This window comes from Ctenocephalides felis, unplaced genomic scaffold (genome assembly GCF_003426905.1).
Source record: "Ctenocephalides felis isolate EL2017-DRISC unplaced genomic scaffold, ASM342690v1 CF-g0.4_SCAFFOLD_01886, whole genome shotgun sequence".
NCBI lineage: Eukaryota > Metazoa > Arthropoda > Insecta > Siphonaptera > Pulicidae > Ctenocephalides > Ctenocephalides felis.
In genome coordinates, this window is record NW_020538040.1 from 105,723,842 (window position 1) to 105,743,116 (window position 19,275).

Here is a 19,275-nt window from a genome sequence, read left to right on the forward strand (position 1 = left end):
ACTAATAATAAGACTAGCTGTAAGTGGAATTCTGTCTTAAGGCAATTAAGGCATCGTGCCTTAAGGCAATTAAGGCATCGTGCCTTAAGGCAATTAAGGCATCGTGCCTTAAGGCAAATTGCTGGAACTTCCCGTACCAAAAATTATTATTTTTTTAAAAACGATTAACATTTTTGAAAAAAATTTACTTTGAAAAAATAAGATTTTTGAGAAACTATAAATTGGACAAAAAATTACTTTTTTTTGAAAAAAAAGTTTTTTTTTTTAATTTTTTTTTTTTGAAAAAAAAATTTTTTTTCTTTATTTTGACATATTGTGGAAGATCTGAACTTTTTTTTCAAAGCAATCGTACTGCTTTAACTGCATAAGGACAAAATATAAAGCGCGTAAGCGCCGCGTCGCTGTCTAACGCATAAGCATTGGTACGGAACCTATAGGAATGTTAACAAAATGTATACTTATTGTTAAAATCTCTATAAAATATCTGATAATTTGATGTGCATATGTCTAATGATCATTTTTGACCGCCAAATGGCTCATTTTTTTACTTTTTCCTCCATATCTCCGAAACCGCTAGACCTACTTTCATGAAAATTTTATCGATTATTCATCTTGTCAATACAAGTGAAACGTTTTTTGAATTATTCAAATCGGACGCTCCGTTCTCTTAAAAACTGAGTTACCGTTTTCGGCACTTTTTGCCCCGTATCTTCGGAACGGCTAGACCTGCCTTCGCCAAAAACTAATCAGCACGTCTCCTTATCAATACGAATCGAATGTTTTTTAAATTATTCAAATCGGTTGATCCGTGTTCCCGAAATCGTCGACGAAAATTTGTATCCGCACATACATACACACACGTACATACACACACACACACACACACACACACACACACATACATCCATTTTTTCTAAGGTATGCCAAAATGTTCAGAAACCTCTGAAACGTAAAGATATATAAAAATTTTCATTTTCGATTTTTTGCGATTACTATAACTTACCCTACGGGAAGTTAATAAACGATATATAATAAGAAGAAAGTGATAACGTTTATTAGGAATGAATACTCAAGCCCGCGCAGTGTTCCGACTAATCTAATGCAACGTATACGACACGGCCAACTCTTTCTCTGGTTGTGTTCTAGAGTGATATTCTGGCGCGATTGACCGCGTCTCTCGCATCCGCGGCCGACTTATGCCTTGTGCGGTGCTTCCATGGTGCCTCTCGTAATAATAAAAGCGTCCGTGGAGGGGGCCGCCGCCGACTATTAAGAAATCTTTTCATGAGCACATCATTTGTATCGTTTGTGAGTTTGTGAGTTTGCATCAGTTCTAGCGAAGGTGTTCGCACGTAGCGTCATTTGCGGATCCGAGCGACTGCCGAATCGGCACATTCAACACGTGGTCGGGTCGAGTGCACGTGCACCGGGATCGCTCGCGAGTAAACAAAAATTGCGCAAGCCATTAAACCGATCCGAATCGGAATTACATTAACCGAGTCGCCACGCCGAGTCGAACTACGGAAAGAGTTAAGTGATTTTTAATATTTGTGTTATTGTATATGGCACGGTTCCGACAAACCGGTTACTCGTGCAAGTGAAATGTTAAACCGTACAGCCGAAGATTTCCAACTGTCAATACTGTTCGAAGACTCGATGACATGGCTCGTTGGTGAAAATAGACGAGCGACCGAAATTTTCGTGGACAGTGTACGCTAATAAAGACGACTACTCAAGTGTTTGTGTTTGAACCGTTTATTGTGAAGTGAGCGATTTAAGATCTGCGACAATGGATCTGGTTACGATTTCTTTCGCCGCTTTGATGATCATACTTTGTTTGTGTCTTCTACATTTTCTCATTGAAAAAAAATGCAATGCAGAGTCACTTAAAGATATTCCGGGGCCTAGAGCTTATCCGATCATTGGAAACTTCTTAGACGTATACGGAGATCAAGGTAATTCTATCGAGCCACATAAGGCCACTCGCGTAGATTTATTATTATGTTACAATAATTTCATACTGAACACTACCTACGTCAACCTATTTCAATAGAACATGATTAACTAGTGGTACATGGCATCGTGCCTTAGGGAAAATTGCTGAAACTTCCCGTACAGAAAATATATTTTTTTAAAAAAGCGTTAAAATTTTTCGAAAACTTTGAGAGAATTTGATTTTATAGAATTCTGATTTTTTTATATTTTGAAAATTTCTTCAAAAGCACCGCCGCGTCGTAGTCGAACAGATAAACATAGATACGAAACCCATAGAAATGTAAACAAAATTTGTACTTATTATTAAAATCTCTATAAAATATCTGATAATTTGATGTGCATATGGCTAATGATCATATTTGACCACCAAATAGCTTTTTGCAATCAAATCTTCATGTCGTCAATACAAGTAAAATGTTTTTTGAATCATCATAATTGGTCGCTCCGTTGTCTCAAAAACTGAATTGCCATTTTTTGCCCCGTATCTTCGAAGCAGCTGGACCTACCAAAAACTAATCAGCTCTCTCCCCATAAATACGAATCGAATGTTTTCTAAATCATTCAAATCTGTTGATCCGTGTTTTCGAAATCGTCGAAGAAAATTTGTATCCGCCCACACACACACCAACACATACACACATACATCCATTTTTTCTAATCGTAAGGTATGCCAAAATGTTCAGAAACCTTTGAAACGTAAAGATATATAAAAAAATCATTTTAGATTTTTTTGCGATTACTATAACTTACTCTATAGGAATAAAAGTTAATATTTCAAATTAATATTCAATTTATTTATTATTTTCGTGCATCAAAGATTGAATCAAACTCTAGTAGAAAAATATTTTATTATTCATTTCAGAAACTATTATTGATTTGATGGATTTCGCAAAGCAATTAATTTTGTGAACTGACACGATTTGATCATCAAAACATTCGTTATGATATTTTATTAAATTAACTCGACAATTAATTAAAGGGAATAACTTGATAAGTTTGTGTCATTGTGCGCTAGACAAGCGCCTGTTGCGTCTGTGCGGAAATGCGTCATTGATATGATATAGAGTTAGCGGTTACAACAATTCATTACAAAAACGTATAAACGGAAATAGAGATTTATTATTAGCTTAAATTGAGTGATGAAAATATAATAATAGAGATATACATATTTGTATTTTAACTGCGAAAAGACCTGCGAACGAGCTCGCTTTCTAATATAGAGAAACATCATAATAAATTTGCATATTATGTCATATAGTTGTTCCGACTCTTGAATGTAACGTTTTTTAAGTTGTATATAACTTTGTTGTTTGGTATAAGTAATTTTGCTAACGTTATGTCTTAAAATAATATCTTCTGCAGCTTTCTCTTGTAATATATTATATTATTGTCAGTTAACTTTACATATGTATTTAAATTTTACAATATACGAGGAATTAGTCGTACCAATATTCAACAATGACTTAATGAAAAACGTCTAATTTTATTAAATTACGATTTTCAACCAAATAACTGAAATTCTGTTCCAGAAATGGTGCTATTAAACGTTTTAAGAAAACTTTTACTAAGTAATAATCCAGAATGCGCTATTATTAACTTCACGTAGAGTAAGTTATAGTAATGGGCCAAAAATCGGTAATAAAATTTTTGCATATCATCACGTTATAAAGGTTTCTGAACATTTTGGCATACCTCAGAAAAAATGGATGCGTTTGTATGTGTGTGGGTGTGTATGTGTCGAGACAATTTTTCGTCGATGATTTCGAGCGTACGGATGAACCAATTTGAATGGTTCAAAAAACATTCGATTTCTATTGATGAGGAGACGTGCTGATTAGTTTTTGACGAAGACTGGATCGGCGACTTCGGAGATATAAAGCAGAAAGTGAAGAACGCATCAATCGATTTCAATAATCCAAAAAACATTTGATTCGTAATGATGGGAAGAAGTGGTGATTGGATTTTGGCAAAGACACGTGTAGCTGTTTCGGTGATATAGAGCTAAAGGTGCAAAAAATGGCAATTTTTGAAAGAACTAAGCATCCGATTCGAATGATTTAAAAAACTTTCTGCTTGTGTTGACGAAAAGATTGTTTTGGGGAAAGATTTTTTTTAATCCAATTTTTTTATTTCTCAAAAAATTTTTTTTAGAATATCGAGAAATAATTCGGTTTTAATTCTAATTCTAGCTAAAGTTCTTATTAAATACTTAGAAATATTTGACAATGTTCTTCATTTTAAATCCGATTGATTAAGTTTTGTTTATTTAATTTTTATAAAATATGAATAATGAAAGTTATATTAATTATAATTATTAATTTTAAAATATTTAATATTCCTCGAATAATCGAAATTCATTAAGGTACGGAAAGTTTCAGCAATTTGTCTTAAGGCACGATGCCATACACCACTAGTTACTAATAGTTTGGAAATTGTAAAAAATGATAAAATATATAAACAAGAAGAATAAGAAATAACTAAAAGTTCTATCCATATTTGTGATATGTTTCAAAGTATAGTTTTGAACATTTTTGGGCATGTGCTACTTCTTCGGAGAGGATTTGTTTTAAATCGCGATTTACTAATGTAAATAATGTAAAAATGTTTTTCATATAAAATATATATGATAGTACCATTATTGGTAATATATAGATAAGGTGACCATATTTTTATGTCAAAACCAGGATGACAATTTGTAGTTACGTTAATCCTGGAACGGGGGAGGGGTGGTGTTGGTTAGTTTATTAGTCAAAGTGAAAATGAAAGTTTAAATCTTATATTATCAAGTAAGAGCGCAGATTTAGTTAAAACCTATATTTTTTGAAAACCAAAAAGAACAATTCGGGACAATTCGGTACAAATATTGCTTTTAGAAAAACCCGGGATACAAGCAGGAAATACGAGACTGACCCTGCCAAACCGGGACGTATGGTCACTTTAATATAGAAGCCATATTACAAAATAATTTTACATAATTAAAATTTTCATAATAACTGAAGGTAGAAATAGAAATTTAACCATTAATGTAGCCTAAAATAATAAATTTTAATTTTATTCCATTATGTTAAATTATTATGGAAATCAAACTAATATATTTATATCAAAATATATTTTTTACAGCAAAGCTTTTCAGTTCGCTGAGAAAATGGGCCAAGTTGTACCCGAAGATATACAAAACTCGAGTGATGGCCATTTCTATAGTTTGTCTCCTGAGACCTGAAGACATTGAGGTAAATATTACAATATAAAAATATTTTAATTAACAGTATTTTAACTGACATACGATTTAACTAACCGGTTTTGCAAAATTGATTGCGAACGATTCGTTGTTGTTTTCTCTCTTTTCGCATTCGAGATCGCACAATACATATTTTTACGGTTGTGTAATTACTATAATGTGTAAGTAAACACATCGACATTTATTAATGGCACCTGATTAATGTTTTTATTATCCGAGGATTCGTAAAAAATTCTCAACTATGAGTCGAAAGAAAAGTCTTATGGAAAATAATCCGGTTTGTACTTCCTCTTATAATTAAGTGTCATAAAACGGACGTTCTGAGAAACGATCGCATTCACCGAGTCATGAAGAATGGAATGCCAATGATAGTAAACATTCTTGAATGAATAATATCTATTAAAAGCCCCTATGTAAGCACCGGTTCAAAGTACCTAGAATTAAAAATATACCACGACAACGTATTATATATATATATATATATATATATATATATATATATATATAATCTGACGCTACTCTATACATTATTTATGATTATATAATATATAATTATTAATTTATTATAGTTCAGATTATTCAGCATTTCAAATGGATAAGATATAAAAACCGCTTATTTTAAAGAAAGTGGTTTAAATTCATTTTCTCTTATTTCGAAACAGTTAAAGATTAAGCATATCTGTTAACTGAAAAGTCTTGGTAAAGGATAGGAAGTGTGGCAATGTTTATACGGTAAGACTATAATAATATATATTTATAGTCTGTAAAAGGACTAACACCATATATAAGGAATTTTCAAACTAATACAATTTTCAAAATTCAAAAAAAAGTAAATAAAAATGTTAATTCAGTTTAAAAAGCCATTTTACAAAAAATTAATTACTACATTAGTTATTCCAACTACGCTGATGATTATTTCTGAGAAACATCAGGTGAAGGTTATATACAGTGTTATTTCTGTAAAAATGTATTCATGAAATTTATATTTTGCATTGGTTGATTAATGCAGATATTATTTCGTGAAATTCCTTTAAAATTAAAAATGATACATTGGATCTGTTTGCCCACTGGCTGTCAAATTTTTGAAAAGCAACAAAGTCAAATTAGACCTTTGTCTTTACCTAATAATTTAAAATAAAAAAAGATAAAAATCAGATATATATTTCAACTTAATCCAATTTTATTTGCAAGTGCGCATAAGAAACCATAAAATTTAATTTAAGACGCTAATTACATTGTTAAAATTACATGACACGGATAGATTTAACTTATGCCTTGGCATGAGGCATTATTTCAAAATAAGCATTAGGGTAGAACAGGGCTTATAAGGGCTATAGTAAAAATGTTTACCAGGTGAAATATGACATTTTTTAAACATACTATTTTCAAGTAGAAGGCAAAAGTTATATAACCAGCCTTCGCCTTAAATCGGGCGACGTCGCAATCAGAAGATAAACGGCCACATAGTACAATTTTAAACGAAAGAACATTATTCGTCGTTACACTTTTTGTTTTTGAGCACGTTTGTCTAGTTTACGATAGTTTGTAATCGTTTAATAAGAAGTTTTGTTATTTTTAAGTTATATTCGCACAGTTTTTTATATAAACTCTAGAATAGCTTACATGTGGTCGGGGTAAAATTCCAACTCTGATGATGATTTTGTCTGACGAAGTTACATACGAAAGGTTTTATGCAGTGTGCTCTTTCTAAAATATGAAATAAAGAAATAAAATATATTAGCCCATAAAATATATAATTTCAAACCGAAGTTAAATACACTGTATTTGTAATAATTGTATTACAAGAAACAATAAGTCCGATTATGATAAATTGAACAGAACCACATACCGAGTTGATAAAATTGTGTATTTATTAAATTTAAAAATACATATTTAGATTATTAAACTGTATCGCGTTTATTAAATAACGCAGTTATTATTTCATAAAACCTCTATTTAATAAAAATAAAATGATAGATCTATTTGTTCCTGGTTGTTCCTTTTTACCTCGCCTATAGTGCAAAAAAGATCAGATGGCAAATTTTTAGAAAATAGCAATAACAAGCATAGTTTTCAATGTTGAATTAGCAGAAAATATTACTGAACATAGTTATATAGTTGTTTATTTAATATGTGGTATTTGTTTTGATGTAGTTGGTTTGGTTTTTGCGGTATAAATACTGCAAGTCAGGTTGTACCTTTGTGCCCCGCTCTACCCTATATATATTAGAGTGGTCCTTAAAATAATTATTTTCGAATTTCCTTGCTCCCAGGGGCTCAAATGGTTCCAAATACATAAAAAACAATTCTCTAAATGTTTTAGCTCTTAATATTAACGTTTAGATAGAGCGCAATTCAATCAAAGTTTTGTATGGAAATAGCATAAAAAAATTTTCAAAAATTTTAAAATTGTTTTTTATAAGTAATTTAGCGAACAAATGAATGAATAAAACTCATTCATTTGTCGCTAAGTTATACCTAAAACATTTTTTTTAAATTTTCAAAATTTTTTCCATGCTCTTTCCATACGAAGTTTGATTGAATTGCGCTCTATCTAAATGTTAATATTAAGAGCTAAAACTTTCAGAGAATTGTTTTTTATCAATTTGGAACCATTTGAGCCCCTGAGATCAAAGAAATTCGAAAATGACCATTTTAAGGACCACCCTAATATATATATTATATATATATATATATATATATATATATATATATATTATATATATATATATATATATATATATATATTCTTAATTTGAACGGTTATTCCCACAACATAATTTATAAATCAAATACGTGACACCTGTCAAATCACCAGCATAAACATATTTTTTGGCACATCGCAGTTGGAAATAAAATGAAAATATAACTAAAATTCAATATACATATGGTGTATTTGGATATAATATATTAGCATATGTGCTTGTGTTTCATGATTGTAAGAGGCAAAAAAATTTATTCAATTTTTCGAAAATAGAAAATTATAGAGAAAAATCTGAATCACAGATGATAGTTCCGCCATCGAGAATAATCTCAAGTTGAATGACTTTTCTATGCATTGTTGTAAAATTAAAATAATCAAGTAAGTGTAATTGTAAATTGACACCCATAACAATGTGTACACATCTAATTATAAGTTTAATGGGATAGATAAGAGTTTCTTAATTGTTCGCAATCATTACCATTGCAGGTGGTCGATAATGCAAGTTACGCAAAACGATCGATCAATTGGATTGATGGAATTCGATTACTTAATATCGCGTAGTTGGCATTCGTTCAAACACCTAATAGCGTTTCTATAAACAAAAACTAACAATAAAAGCAAAACAATACAATATACTACTATTAAAATTTACAATACAATTATCGGTGAAAAGGTGTTTTTTTCAATTGTTTCTTACTAATTGCGCACTTACTTAAATAATGTAAAAAATTAATATGATTCACATTTCGACAGATCTTGATAATTGAAGAAAATTAAAATAAATAAAGAAAAGCGGGCCTTAAAGGTTTGCGGGTAGAAGGGTCCACTATCAATATCTCAAAAATTAGGAATTTTTTAACAAAAATATTTGAAAGTAGAGAAAAAAGAATGCATTGCGTAACCAGTTGATTCTTACGACGTTGCTATCGGCAGATAAACGGCGATGTTTGAAAATCCATAACAAAAATATTTGATTTCGTTGTTAGTTTTTTTGGTTGTCGTTTAGTTTATGAGACCTTAATGTAACATTTAACTATATATTATTTAATTGTTCTACAAGATGTATTGTTAAGTTGAAATTAGATTCGATAGTTTTTTTATATAACCTCTATAAAAACTTACACGTGCACGTGGGTAGGGTAAAAAGAACCAATCAAACCTTTTCCTTGGCAAAAGTGTAAAAAATAAAAAATACAAAATAAAAGCTAAATTAAGTTAAAAAATAATGCACCTATATATTATTTTGTAATATCCATTTGAAATTAAAAGTTTACGGGGTAAAGAAATTTTTGAAAGACATTTCTACAATAATTAATTAGCCTGGTGTTTTAGTGGACATAGTAAGATAGTTTTCTGTTCAATGTGCAATATTTGTTGTGATATAATTGGTTTGGTTTTCACAATATAATGGTTCAAAGTAAAATTGGAAATTAGATTCCCGGCCTATAAATATATATATATATATATATATATATATATATATATATATACAAAAATCTCTAAAATCTTCTTTTAATAATAATTTTAATAGATGCATACGTTTCGAGTCCCAATTTGACTCTTCCTCAGTTGAACAAAACATACAAGTTAGAGACACAAATACAAACAAAACATGATCAGTGACTATATTACTTCACACAACCAAATCAGTAAAAAAATAAAAAACGAATTTAAAAAACAAAAAAAAAATAAACGAATATAATAATTTCGACCATCACGTCTCAAAGAGTAAAATGTGACCACGTTGCACCGCAAGCATAATATTTTTTTATTTGTGTTTGTGCCTTAATAAGTTGTGTCTTTTATTTCACTGAGGAAGAGTCAAATTGAGACTCGGAACGTATCTATTAAATCATTATTATCTATTAAATCTATTAAAATTATTTGAAGAGATGCACTACCTTGCAAAAGTTTGAACTCACTTAGGAAAATCGTTGTCTTTTTTATTCATCACTTTATTCATCATTCTCAGAGAGTTTAATGTAACAGATTCGTTGAGTTTACATTCAATTTACGAGTTAAAAACATTTACATGTGATATTTTTGAATTTTTGTGGAAAAAACGAAAAAAATCAATCCAGCCGTTTTTCATCAATATGTTGGCTTTTCGATTTGATGTAAAGTAAAAGTTTATTTGAGTTCAAAAAAATAGTTAATGTAATTCAAAGTGATAATTTGTAACATTTATTTGGAAAATTAACATATTTCTGTACAATAAATAAACGAGAATTTAAAGGAAATGCTCAAAAATAATACTTAAGATGTTTTTTTATATCAATACGTACATTAAACTGCCTGAGGAGAACGATAAATAAAATGACAAAGAAAAACGATTTTCCCAAGTGAGACCAAACTTTTGCAAGGTACTGTATATTTAACTTTTATTTTAATTTTGGATGGATGCCCGTTAAGAAGTATTTTGTTTAATCGACATATTTATCACCATCTGAAAAATTATTACACACACACAAACACATACACATATATTTATATATATTTAGATGTATATATATGTATATAATGAAATACAAAATAGAAGTTGATGAATGGAAAAACTAAAATAAATAAAACAAACAATTTATAATGTTTACTAGAAAGTAATTTAAAAATTTTATTTTATCTTATACGAGCAATGATAATAGTAATAATATTTAAAAAATATAGATTACAGTTCGAAAAGTGCGAAAAGAATTCAACTTTTCTGTTCTCAAATCAACTCTCGACAAGTTTATGCTGAAATTATGAAAGTAAATCTTTATGTATAATATATGCACGAAAGTAGACTAAATAATATGCAAATAAATAAACAAACCATTATTAAAATTCTATGGGTTTGCAGGTTCTGTTGTCTAGTATGAGGCATATCAAGAAAAGTAAGACGTACGATTTTCTGCATCCTTGGCTACAAGACGGATTACTTACCAGTTCAGGTATGTCAGGTTATTTATTATTTTTTTCTAATGCGCACTCGTTCAATAATAAATATCGTTTTAATCATCGATTACTTGGAATTATAACGCGTTGTATGAAATGCGCTTTTTACCGATAATGATATAATCGCGATAACAATCGTGATACACCAATATTAAGGATAAGTAAATAAAAGTTAAACAAGTTGTGTATCGAGCCGCACTGCAAAAAACTTGAATATCATTGCGATAATCATTGATGGATAAAAAATATAATATATTTATGGGTTTTGATGTTTCTAAAAATAGATTAAAAATTTTAATCGTTTTTAGCTTTGTATATTTTTAACCAGTTTAGTCAATTGTATTTTGAGTACAATTTTGTATATTTATTCAGAACCTAAATAATATAATCCGCAAACTTAACTATTTTGCTCAAAATTTGAAGTTTCTGCTATTAGAGTTTCAATAGTTTGTTTAAAGTTATAAAGCGAGTTTTAAAAATGCTTACTCAAAAGAAGAACTCAAAGTTTAGTTATAAAATTTCGCATTTTGTTGATACACGTAAATAATTAATCAAAAAAAAATTCTGTCATTCATCCAGTTTTGATTCGTAACTCAACATTTTTGTATATATTTTTAACTTCCCGTAGGGTAAGTTATTGTAATCGTCTATTAATCGAAAATTAACATTTTTGCATAAATACCTTAGAAAAAATTGATGTGTGTGTATGTGTATTTATGTATGGATACAATTTTTCGTCCACGTTTTTGGGGCGCACGGTTCAACCGATTTGAATGGTTCAAAAAACATTCGATTCCTACTTTGGGGAGATGTGCTGATTAGTTTTTGACAAAGACAGGTCCAGCCATTTCGGAGATACGGAGCTAAATGTGCAAAAAATGGCAGTTTTTGAAAGAAATAAGCATCCAATTTGAATGATTCAGAAACTTTTGACTTTTGTTGACGAAACGATTGTTTTAGGAAAAAGAAAAAAAAAATACTATCGGTAATCATTCGGATTTTCAAAATTTTAGTTCTGTACGCAAAGTTACAGCAATTTGCCTCAAGGCACGATGCCATATATTGCTAGTTATTTTTAATTTTAGTTTATTCGACAAAATAGACATTTTGTGTAACTTAATCCAAAATTTTAATTACTTTCCCGATACAAATCCGCATTATCAATACGAAAAACATGTTTTTTTAACTCTCCCAGTCGGCGCAAACATATATGTTGCACAAATCCAGACAAGAGGCGCATTCGTTCGTAAGGTGTGCCCAATTGATAACGATAAAAATTATTTTCTAAATATGAATTTTTCATAGACCCATAATATTTTAGAATAGGGTACAGTGGGGCTTAAAGGCCCGCGGGTAAAAAAGTCCACCACCGATATTTTGTATTGTTAGAATAATGTAGCAACTATTTAATGAAATCCTTTTAAAATTAAAAATAAGAATAAGACCTGTTTGGTCCTATTTTACCGCACCTATAAGGACCAGGTGACAAATTCTTGAAAAACAGAATAAAAACACATTTATACAATCTTGAATCTAAGAATTAGCTCGGGTTTACTGAAACTACATCTGGTGTCTTTCGAACAGCTACAACTTTCGAAAATTTATAATATCGGCTAATAGTAAAGACAAAAGTTTGATTTTTGACTAAAGTTTGATTAAAATTAAAAATAAAATTAGCAAATCGCAATTTCTGGCGAAAACATAAACTGATGTCTTTCGAACAGTTTTAAAATTTATAATATCGGCTAATAGTAAAGAAATGTTGACTAAAGTTTGATTAAAATTAAAAATAAAATTAGCAAATCGCAATTTCATAAACCTTCGATAAGTTAATAATACTATAAAAAATCAGTCATGAGAATCAGCCAGAAAAATAACAATCCTGACTGAAACCATGCATTTCAATTATTTATTTATCATTATTATAGATACGCCAAACAACAAAAAATGCATTTTTGCTGAAACGTTGTGTAAAATAACAAATTTCTAAAATAGAAATTACCATCGAAACAATTTGTCTCTTTCAAATGCTTTTGACAGCATTTCAAATATGATTATTGGCTTCATTTCAATTTCACAACTCTATCTGACTCCATAAATTTAGTTAAGACGTAAATTTGGATATAGTGATGATTATTAATGAAAAGTTAAATATAATAATATGAATTTTCCAAGAAAACATATAACCTTGATAATCCAATACACGAACGATCGTGCAAGTATCGACCTCGAAACTCTATCCTTGTCTCTATCCTTCGATAATAATTATCATTGAGTTCTGTTTATTAGAATTAATACATTTAATTATATTAAGACAAAGATGTAAAATTTTCTTGTGTAATAATAATCTCAATTTTAATACAAATATAATATGGATTTAATTAGACGTGAATTTCGCTTTTGGTAAATGAGCAAAAATAGTGTATTTCAAATTGTTTGAAAGTCAAAATCAAGCCAAATTTTGTGAATTGTATTTTTATAATATAGCATGGAATGAAATAAACTAGATTCAGATATTTATTATCATTATTCTTTCGCTACTAATTGCTGTTAAGTATTGTTAAGATTTATTTGTAGAACATTATATATAAGGTAGAGCTGGACACAAAGGGCCAATTTGAATTTTGGCAATTATATTGTAAAAACCAAACCAACTACATCAAAATAAATAATAACACGAATCAAACGAATAACTATTTAACTATGTTCAGTAAAATCTCTAGTTAATTCCTGATCGCAGATATATTTTTGCTATTTTTACAAAAAATTGACATTTATTTCCTTTTACCATAATCACGATAAAATAAGACAGCCAGGGAGCAAAAAGATCCAACATTTTATTTCTAATTTTGAAGAAGTTACACGAATTAATAGCTGCAGTAGTGCAGTAAACGGAGCGTTTTAGGTCTGAATTTTTTTACTGTGCTCCGAATTGAATGAAATTTTGGAATTAGGTTCATCTTACCCTCAAGTTCAAAAGTGAAAACAATTCGGGTTGCGCCATCATTCCCCGGGGGGATGACGCCCCTTCTCAATTGCGTAATTACATTTTTTCAAAATAACGTCGGAAATCGATAGAAGAACTAATTATAAGAATAAAATGTCTTTTATAGTTTTTCAAAAAAACTAATACTTTTCAAGTTACAGGCCACTAAAGATTCATATATTTTTGGCGCTTTTCTTCGTTTTTTTGCAAATATCTCCTAAAATATACATTTTTACGAAAATCATGTAATGAACAAAATAATGTCAATAAAAATCTTAATAAATCGATATTACATAAAGTGTTCTAGGAAAAATATTAAGCAAGATTTGAAAGAGCAAAGTCGTTTTTTATTTCGTTCAAGATTTAATTGTTGTATTTAAAGCCATCTAGTGTCGAGGTTTTACATTTTATGCATTTCGGTGAAATTGGGTTTTATAGTGCTCAACAGAAGCTTTAAAATGAGTGCTGTTACAAGTTTTTTGCGTGTAAAATGAGTGAGCTATCATGCAAATAAGAAGCATATACGAAGTTTTTTTCTTTTAAATCATATGGTTTAATGAGCGCCATTTCCACCAGAATTAAAGTAATTCACATTCCATCTAGAATTCACTTCATTATAGATATCTTGATGGATTCTAGCAGATTCACTACTTTAGTACAAACTATTTTCAGAAAACTCACGATTTTATAAAAACTTTTTTTTTCAATTTGCGCGGCCGCGCAGTCTTAAACATTCATAACTCTGTCAATTTTTGTGTGAAAGAAAAAAAATAAAAAACAATAATAACCCAGAAAGAACCCTTTAATTTTTATCTATATGCTTTTATACGTATCTTTTATTCTTTTTGAGATCTAATGAAAATAATTTCGATTTTTTAAAAAATTGGAGAAAAAAGTTTTTATAAAATCGTGAGTTTTCTGAAAATAGTTTGTACTAAAGTAGTGAATCTGCTAGAATCTATCAAGATGTCTATAATGAAGTGAATTCTAGATGGAATGTGAATTACTTTAATTCTGGTGGAAATGGCGCTCATTAAACTATATGATTTAAAAGAAAAAAACTTCGTATATGCATCTTATTTGCATGATAGCTCACTCATTTTACACGTAAGACTTGTAACAGCACTCACTTTAAAGCTTATGTTAAGCACTAGAAAACCCAATTTCACCGAAATGTATAAAATGTAAAACCTCGACACTAGATGGCTTTAAATACAACAATTAAATCTTGAACGGAATAAAAAACGACTTTGCTCTTTCAAATCTTGCTTAATATTTTTTCTAAAACACTTTATGTAATACCGATATATTAATATTTTTATTGACATTATTTTGTTCATTACATGATTTTCGTTAAAATGTATATTTTAGGAGATATTTGCAAAAAAAACGAAGAAAAGCGCCAAAAATATATGAATCTTTAGTGGCATGTTACTTGAAAAGTATTAGTTTTTTTGAAAAACTATAAAAGACATTTTATTCTTATAATTAGTTCTTCTATCGATTTCCGACGTTATTTTGAAAAAATGTAATTACGCAATTGAGAAGGGGCGTCATCCCCCCGGGGGATGATGGCGCAACCCGAATTGTTTTCACTTTTGAACTTGAGGGTAAGATGAACCTAATTCCAAAGTTTCATTCAATTCGGAGCACAGTAAAAAAATTCAGAGGTTATACCCTTTTTTCCTCTCCGTTTACTGCACTACAGTATATTATCGATGCGATGTAGTTTAATTATTAAATTGAACAACAAAATTAAAAATATATATTATAAATATCTATTGTTAAGCATAATGAACAAAAATATTTATCAACTCTATTTATATAACTTCTTTTGTAGGTATTTTTGTTTAATTTAAAATACCGAGACTCATTGTTTCTTGAAATACAACTATTATAAATAATGTGAAATCAACTTCTGTTTGAAGTACATGTTTCATGGACATGTTTAACAAAGATCACAACTGCATAAAATCTTCGTATGAAACTTCGACAGAAGAATTCATAATTAAAGTAGGAATAACAAATTATTTAGTCTATCTTTTGCAAATATATATTTCTCATTGTCTATATCTTCCCAATGTTAGCTATTCTGTTGAATCGAACTCAAAAATAAAAATCCACCTTATAAAACAATTAAATAACATATACTTAAATATTATATTGAGGTATCTTGAACTAAATAACACTGTTCAATACGAACAGAACTAATAACGAAAGTATACTTTTGTGAAAAAATGGACATTGTGACGGTTTACCTCGTAATTTCGCCCTCTACTTTCAAGTATTGATGTTGAAAAATTCCTAGTTTTACTTGTTTTTGAGATAATGGTGGTGAAACATTTTAACCGCAAACTTTTAAGCCCGGGTCTACCCTATTGCATATATAGTAGTACGCAATTATTTAAAAAATTATTAAAATTACAAAAAAACTGAGTCATTCGATTTGGCAAGTCCATCCACATCGCTATTACTCATATGAAAAGACGACAATATGTGTTTACTTATCCTCATACTGGCATCACTCATGCTAATTATAACATTTATTTATAATTAGAAATTCACGTTATTGTCTCTCTTAAATATCGGTGAGTTTAATATATTCAAAATGTAGAGCACATTACAAAATCAGTTTGTTTTTACAAATAACATCCATATATAGTTTCAAAACGCACCTAATTAGTGGTATTTTCTATGCTCTGAAAAATTCTATTGAATAACATGTATAGTGTTTACGTCTTTTAGTGATATTTTAATTCCAGCTAATTAAATAAATATTGCTCTTTTGAAATGATAATATTTCTAAATGAAAGTAGTACTAAAAAAGTCTAAAATAATGATTCTTTTATCAACATAAAAAAATACTTTTATTTATATTTCTGAAGTCCCGCTAATTATTTAAAGAAAATTCTTATAAGTACTAACAATAATTGTTCAAATAAAATTTATTTTGATGAGTAACATAAAATCGCGGAATTGTATAATTTTTCTAGATACTATATTATTAACTTCCCGTAGGGTAAGTTATTGTAATGGGCCGAAAATCGAAATTGAAAATTTTTACATTTCTCGACGTTTTGAAGGTTTCTGAACATTTTGGCATATTTTAGAAAAAATGGATGTGCGTGTGTGTGTATGTATGTATGGATACAATTTTTGTCCACGTTTTCGGGCGTACGGATCAACCGATTTGGATGGTTCAAAAAATATTCGATTCCTATTGATAAGGAGATGTGCTGATTAGTTTTTGGCAAAGGTAGGTCCAGCAGTTACGGAAATAAAGAGCAAAGAGTGCAGAAAATAGAAATTGAGTTTTTGCGAGAACGGAGCATCCGATTTGAATGATCTAAAAAACATTCAATTAGTAATGATTGGGAGAAGTGGTTAATAGTTTTTGGCAAACGCAGGCCCAGCCATTTCGAAGATACGGAGCTAAATGTACAAAAAATGGCAGTTTTTGAGAGAACTAAGCGTCCGATTTAATTGATTCAAAGAACTTTCTGCTTGTTTTAACAAAATAATTGATTTTGGGAAACAAATTTTTGTTTCAACCTTTTTTGATTTTTTTTTAATTTTTTGTATATCGAAAATAATTCAGATTTTATTTTTAATTCTGACTGTGGTTCTAATATACTTTAAACTAATAATTTCAACTTTCCAATTCAGTTTATATAATTCTTATAAATATTAGACAATGTTACAATATTTATAATAATATATTTGAAAACATTCAGTATTTCTCGAACATTACGGTACGGGAAGTTCCAGCAATTTGCCTTAAGGCACGATGCCACACACCCCACTAGTTTCCAACTATAAATGTTTGCTTCTCACACAATTTGTTCGTACACTATTTCAATCTTATTTTCTATGAAATAGATGACTTCATATGCGTTAATTTTAAAGTATAATATTTAAACAAGATGTGATTTAAAAATTTACGATATTAGAAAACAAAAATTTTCAAAAGACAATTTAATGTTTGATGTAAAGTAATTTTAGAAATCAACATAGTTATCCACATTTTGTTCTACATTATTATTTTAATACGCATCGTCACCTGTTGTTTCACATAAAAACATTTTAATTATTGTTAAATATATTTTTAAATAATTTAAGGCAATCATTATAACGGTATGCATTGAAAAAAAACGATAATTTGATAGATTTGTCGAAAAAGGTACGCTTGTAATAGTTTCATTTTTTTTATTATTAATTTAAAAATACCATTTTAAGATTTTATTATAGAGCAATTTTTAATAATATTTAATTATATAATTATTTAATTTGATAGTAATTTTACAATGTAGTGATTTCAAGTTTCATTGATCGTAAGTGAGGCTTAAAAATTGCGAGGTATATTGTAGGTGAGCACAAAATTTTAAATTTTAAATTTGCATAAAACTTTAAATTAATCTTGAGATCCACTGATTATATTTCTAGAGAATAAAGATGTATAGTTGCTATAGCGATTTTTATATCGAATTGAATAAGAATAATTACACAACTGTTGTTCATTAATTTACATTTAATCAATTTCTATTTTGTCGTGTTTGTGGCTAGTTGTAATATATACCGGAGCAAACACTATCGACAAAAAATGGCTATATTGCCTCTGATAATTTATTCTTTACGCATTTTCAAGAAAATTCACTGATTGTTTCTAACTATGTTTTTTCATATATCAACGCAAACGATAATTAATACATATAATAATATAATGTCTTTTGTGCTATTGATTTCTATCAAATCAACGTAAATTAAAATTCATATCATAATACAAATAAAATTAATAGTGTCTCTTGTAATCCAATTTACATATTCCCACATCTAACAAACTATGAATTCGACACAATCATCTTCACTTAAAACTGTATATAATTTTTGTATGATACAACTGGCCCCATGGTTTTGTTTCAATTAACCCCAGGCGTGATTTTTTTACATTATTAAAGATAACTATTTATACAATAGATTGCTAAAATCACAAAAAATGTCATAGCTCTTCAATTGATTTATAGAATTAAATATTCAACAGAATTAAGTCTTGGATTCAAACAATTCTGTGTGAAAAACGATGCAAATAATTTAATTTTAGTGCAGTTAGGAACTTTAGTACTTTTCCTACATATTGAATTTAATATCATTCCTATCAATTTACGATGCAGATTTTCCTGTTCGTAATTGTATCAAGATGTGCTATTTCTATTATTCAAAGAATTAGGTTAAAGTTGGAGGTGAATTTCGCACGAGTCGTTATTTTGCGCGCCGAACGCAAAATCCCATTCATGCAAACATGCGCTCGATCCGATCTTTTTTCGGATTGCAGACACTTATGTTTTCTATAGTTATTTGTTCTGATCCGAACATAATTCATTTCGTACTTTTATTATTTGTTTAGTTGATTTCGTAATTATA

General features: G+C 29.1%; 1 protein-coding gene across 1 annotated transcript in view; it reads left to right on the forward strand.

Moving 5' to 3' along the window:
• The first annotated feature begins 1,394 nt into the window (after positions 1-1,394).
• The window catches only part of LOC113377056 (cytochrome P450 4C1-like), a 43,651-nt gene continuing 25,770 nt past the window's right edge, over positions 1,395-19,275 (forward strand). The window contains exons 1-3 of the mRNA XM_026617234.1: positions 1,395-1,955; positions 5,116-5,225; positions 10,777-10,867. Of these exons, the coding sequence (XP_026473019.1) occupies positions 1,790-1,955; positions 5,116-5,225; positions 10,777-10,867 (367 nt within the window). The 5' untranslated portion in view covers positions 1,395-1,789. The remainder of the gene's footprint in view (positions 1,956-5,115; positions 5,226-10,776; positions 10,868-19,275) is intronic.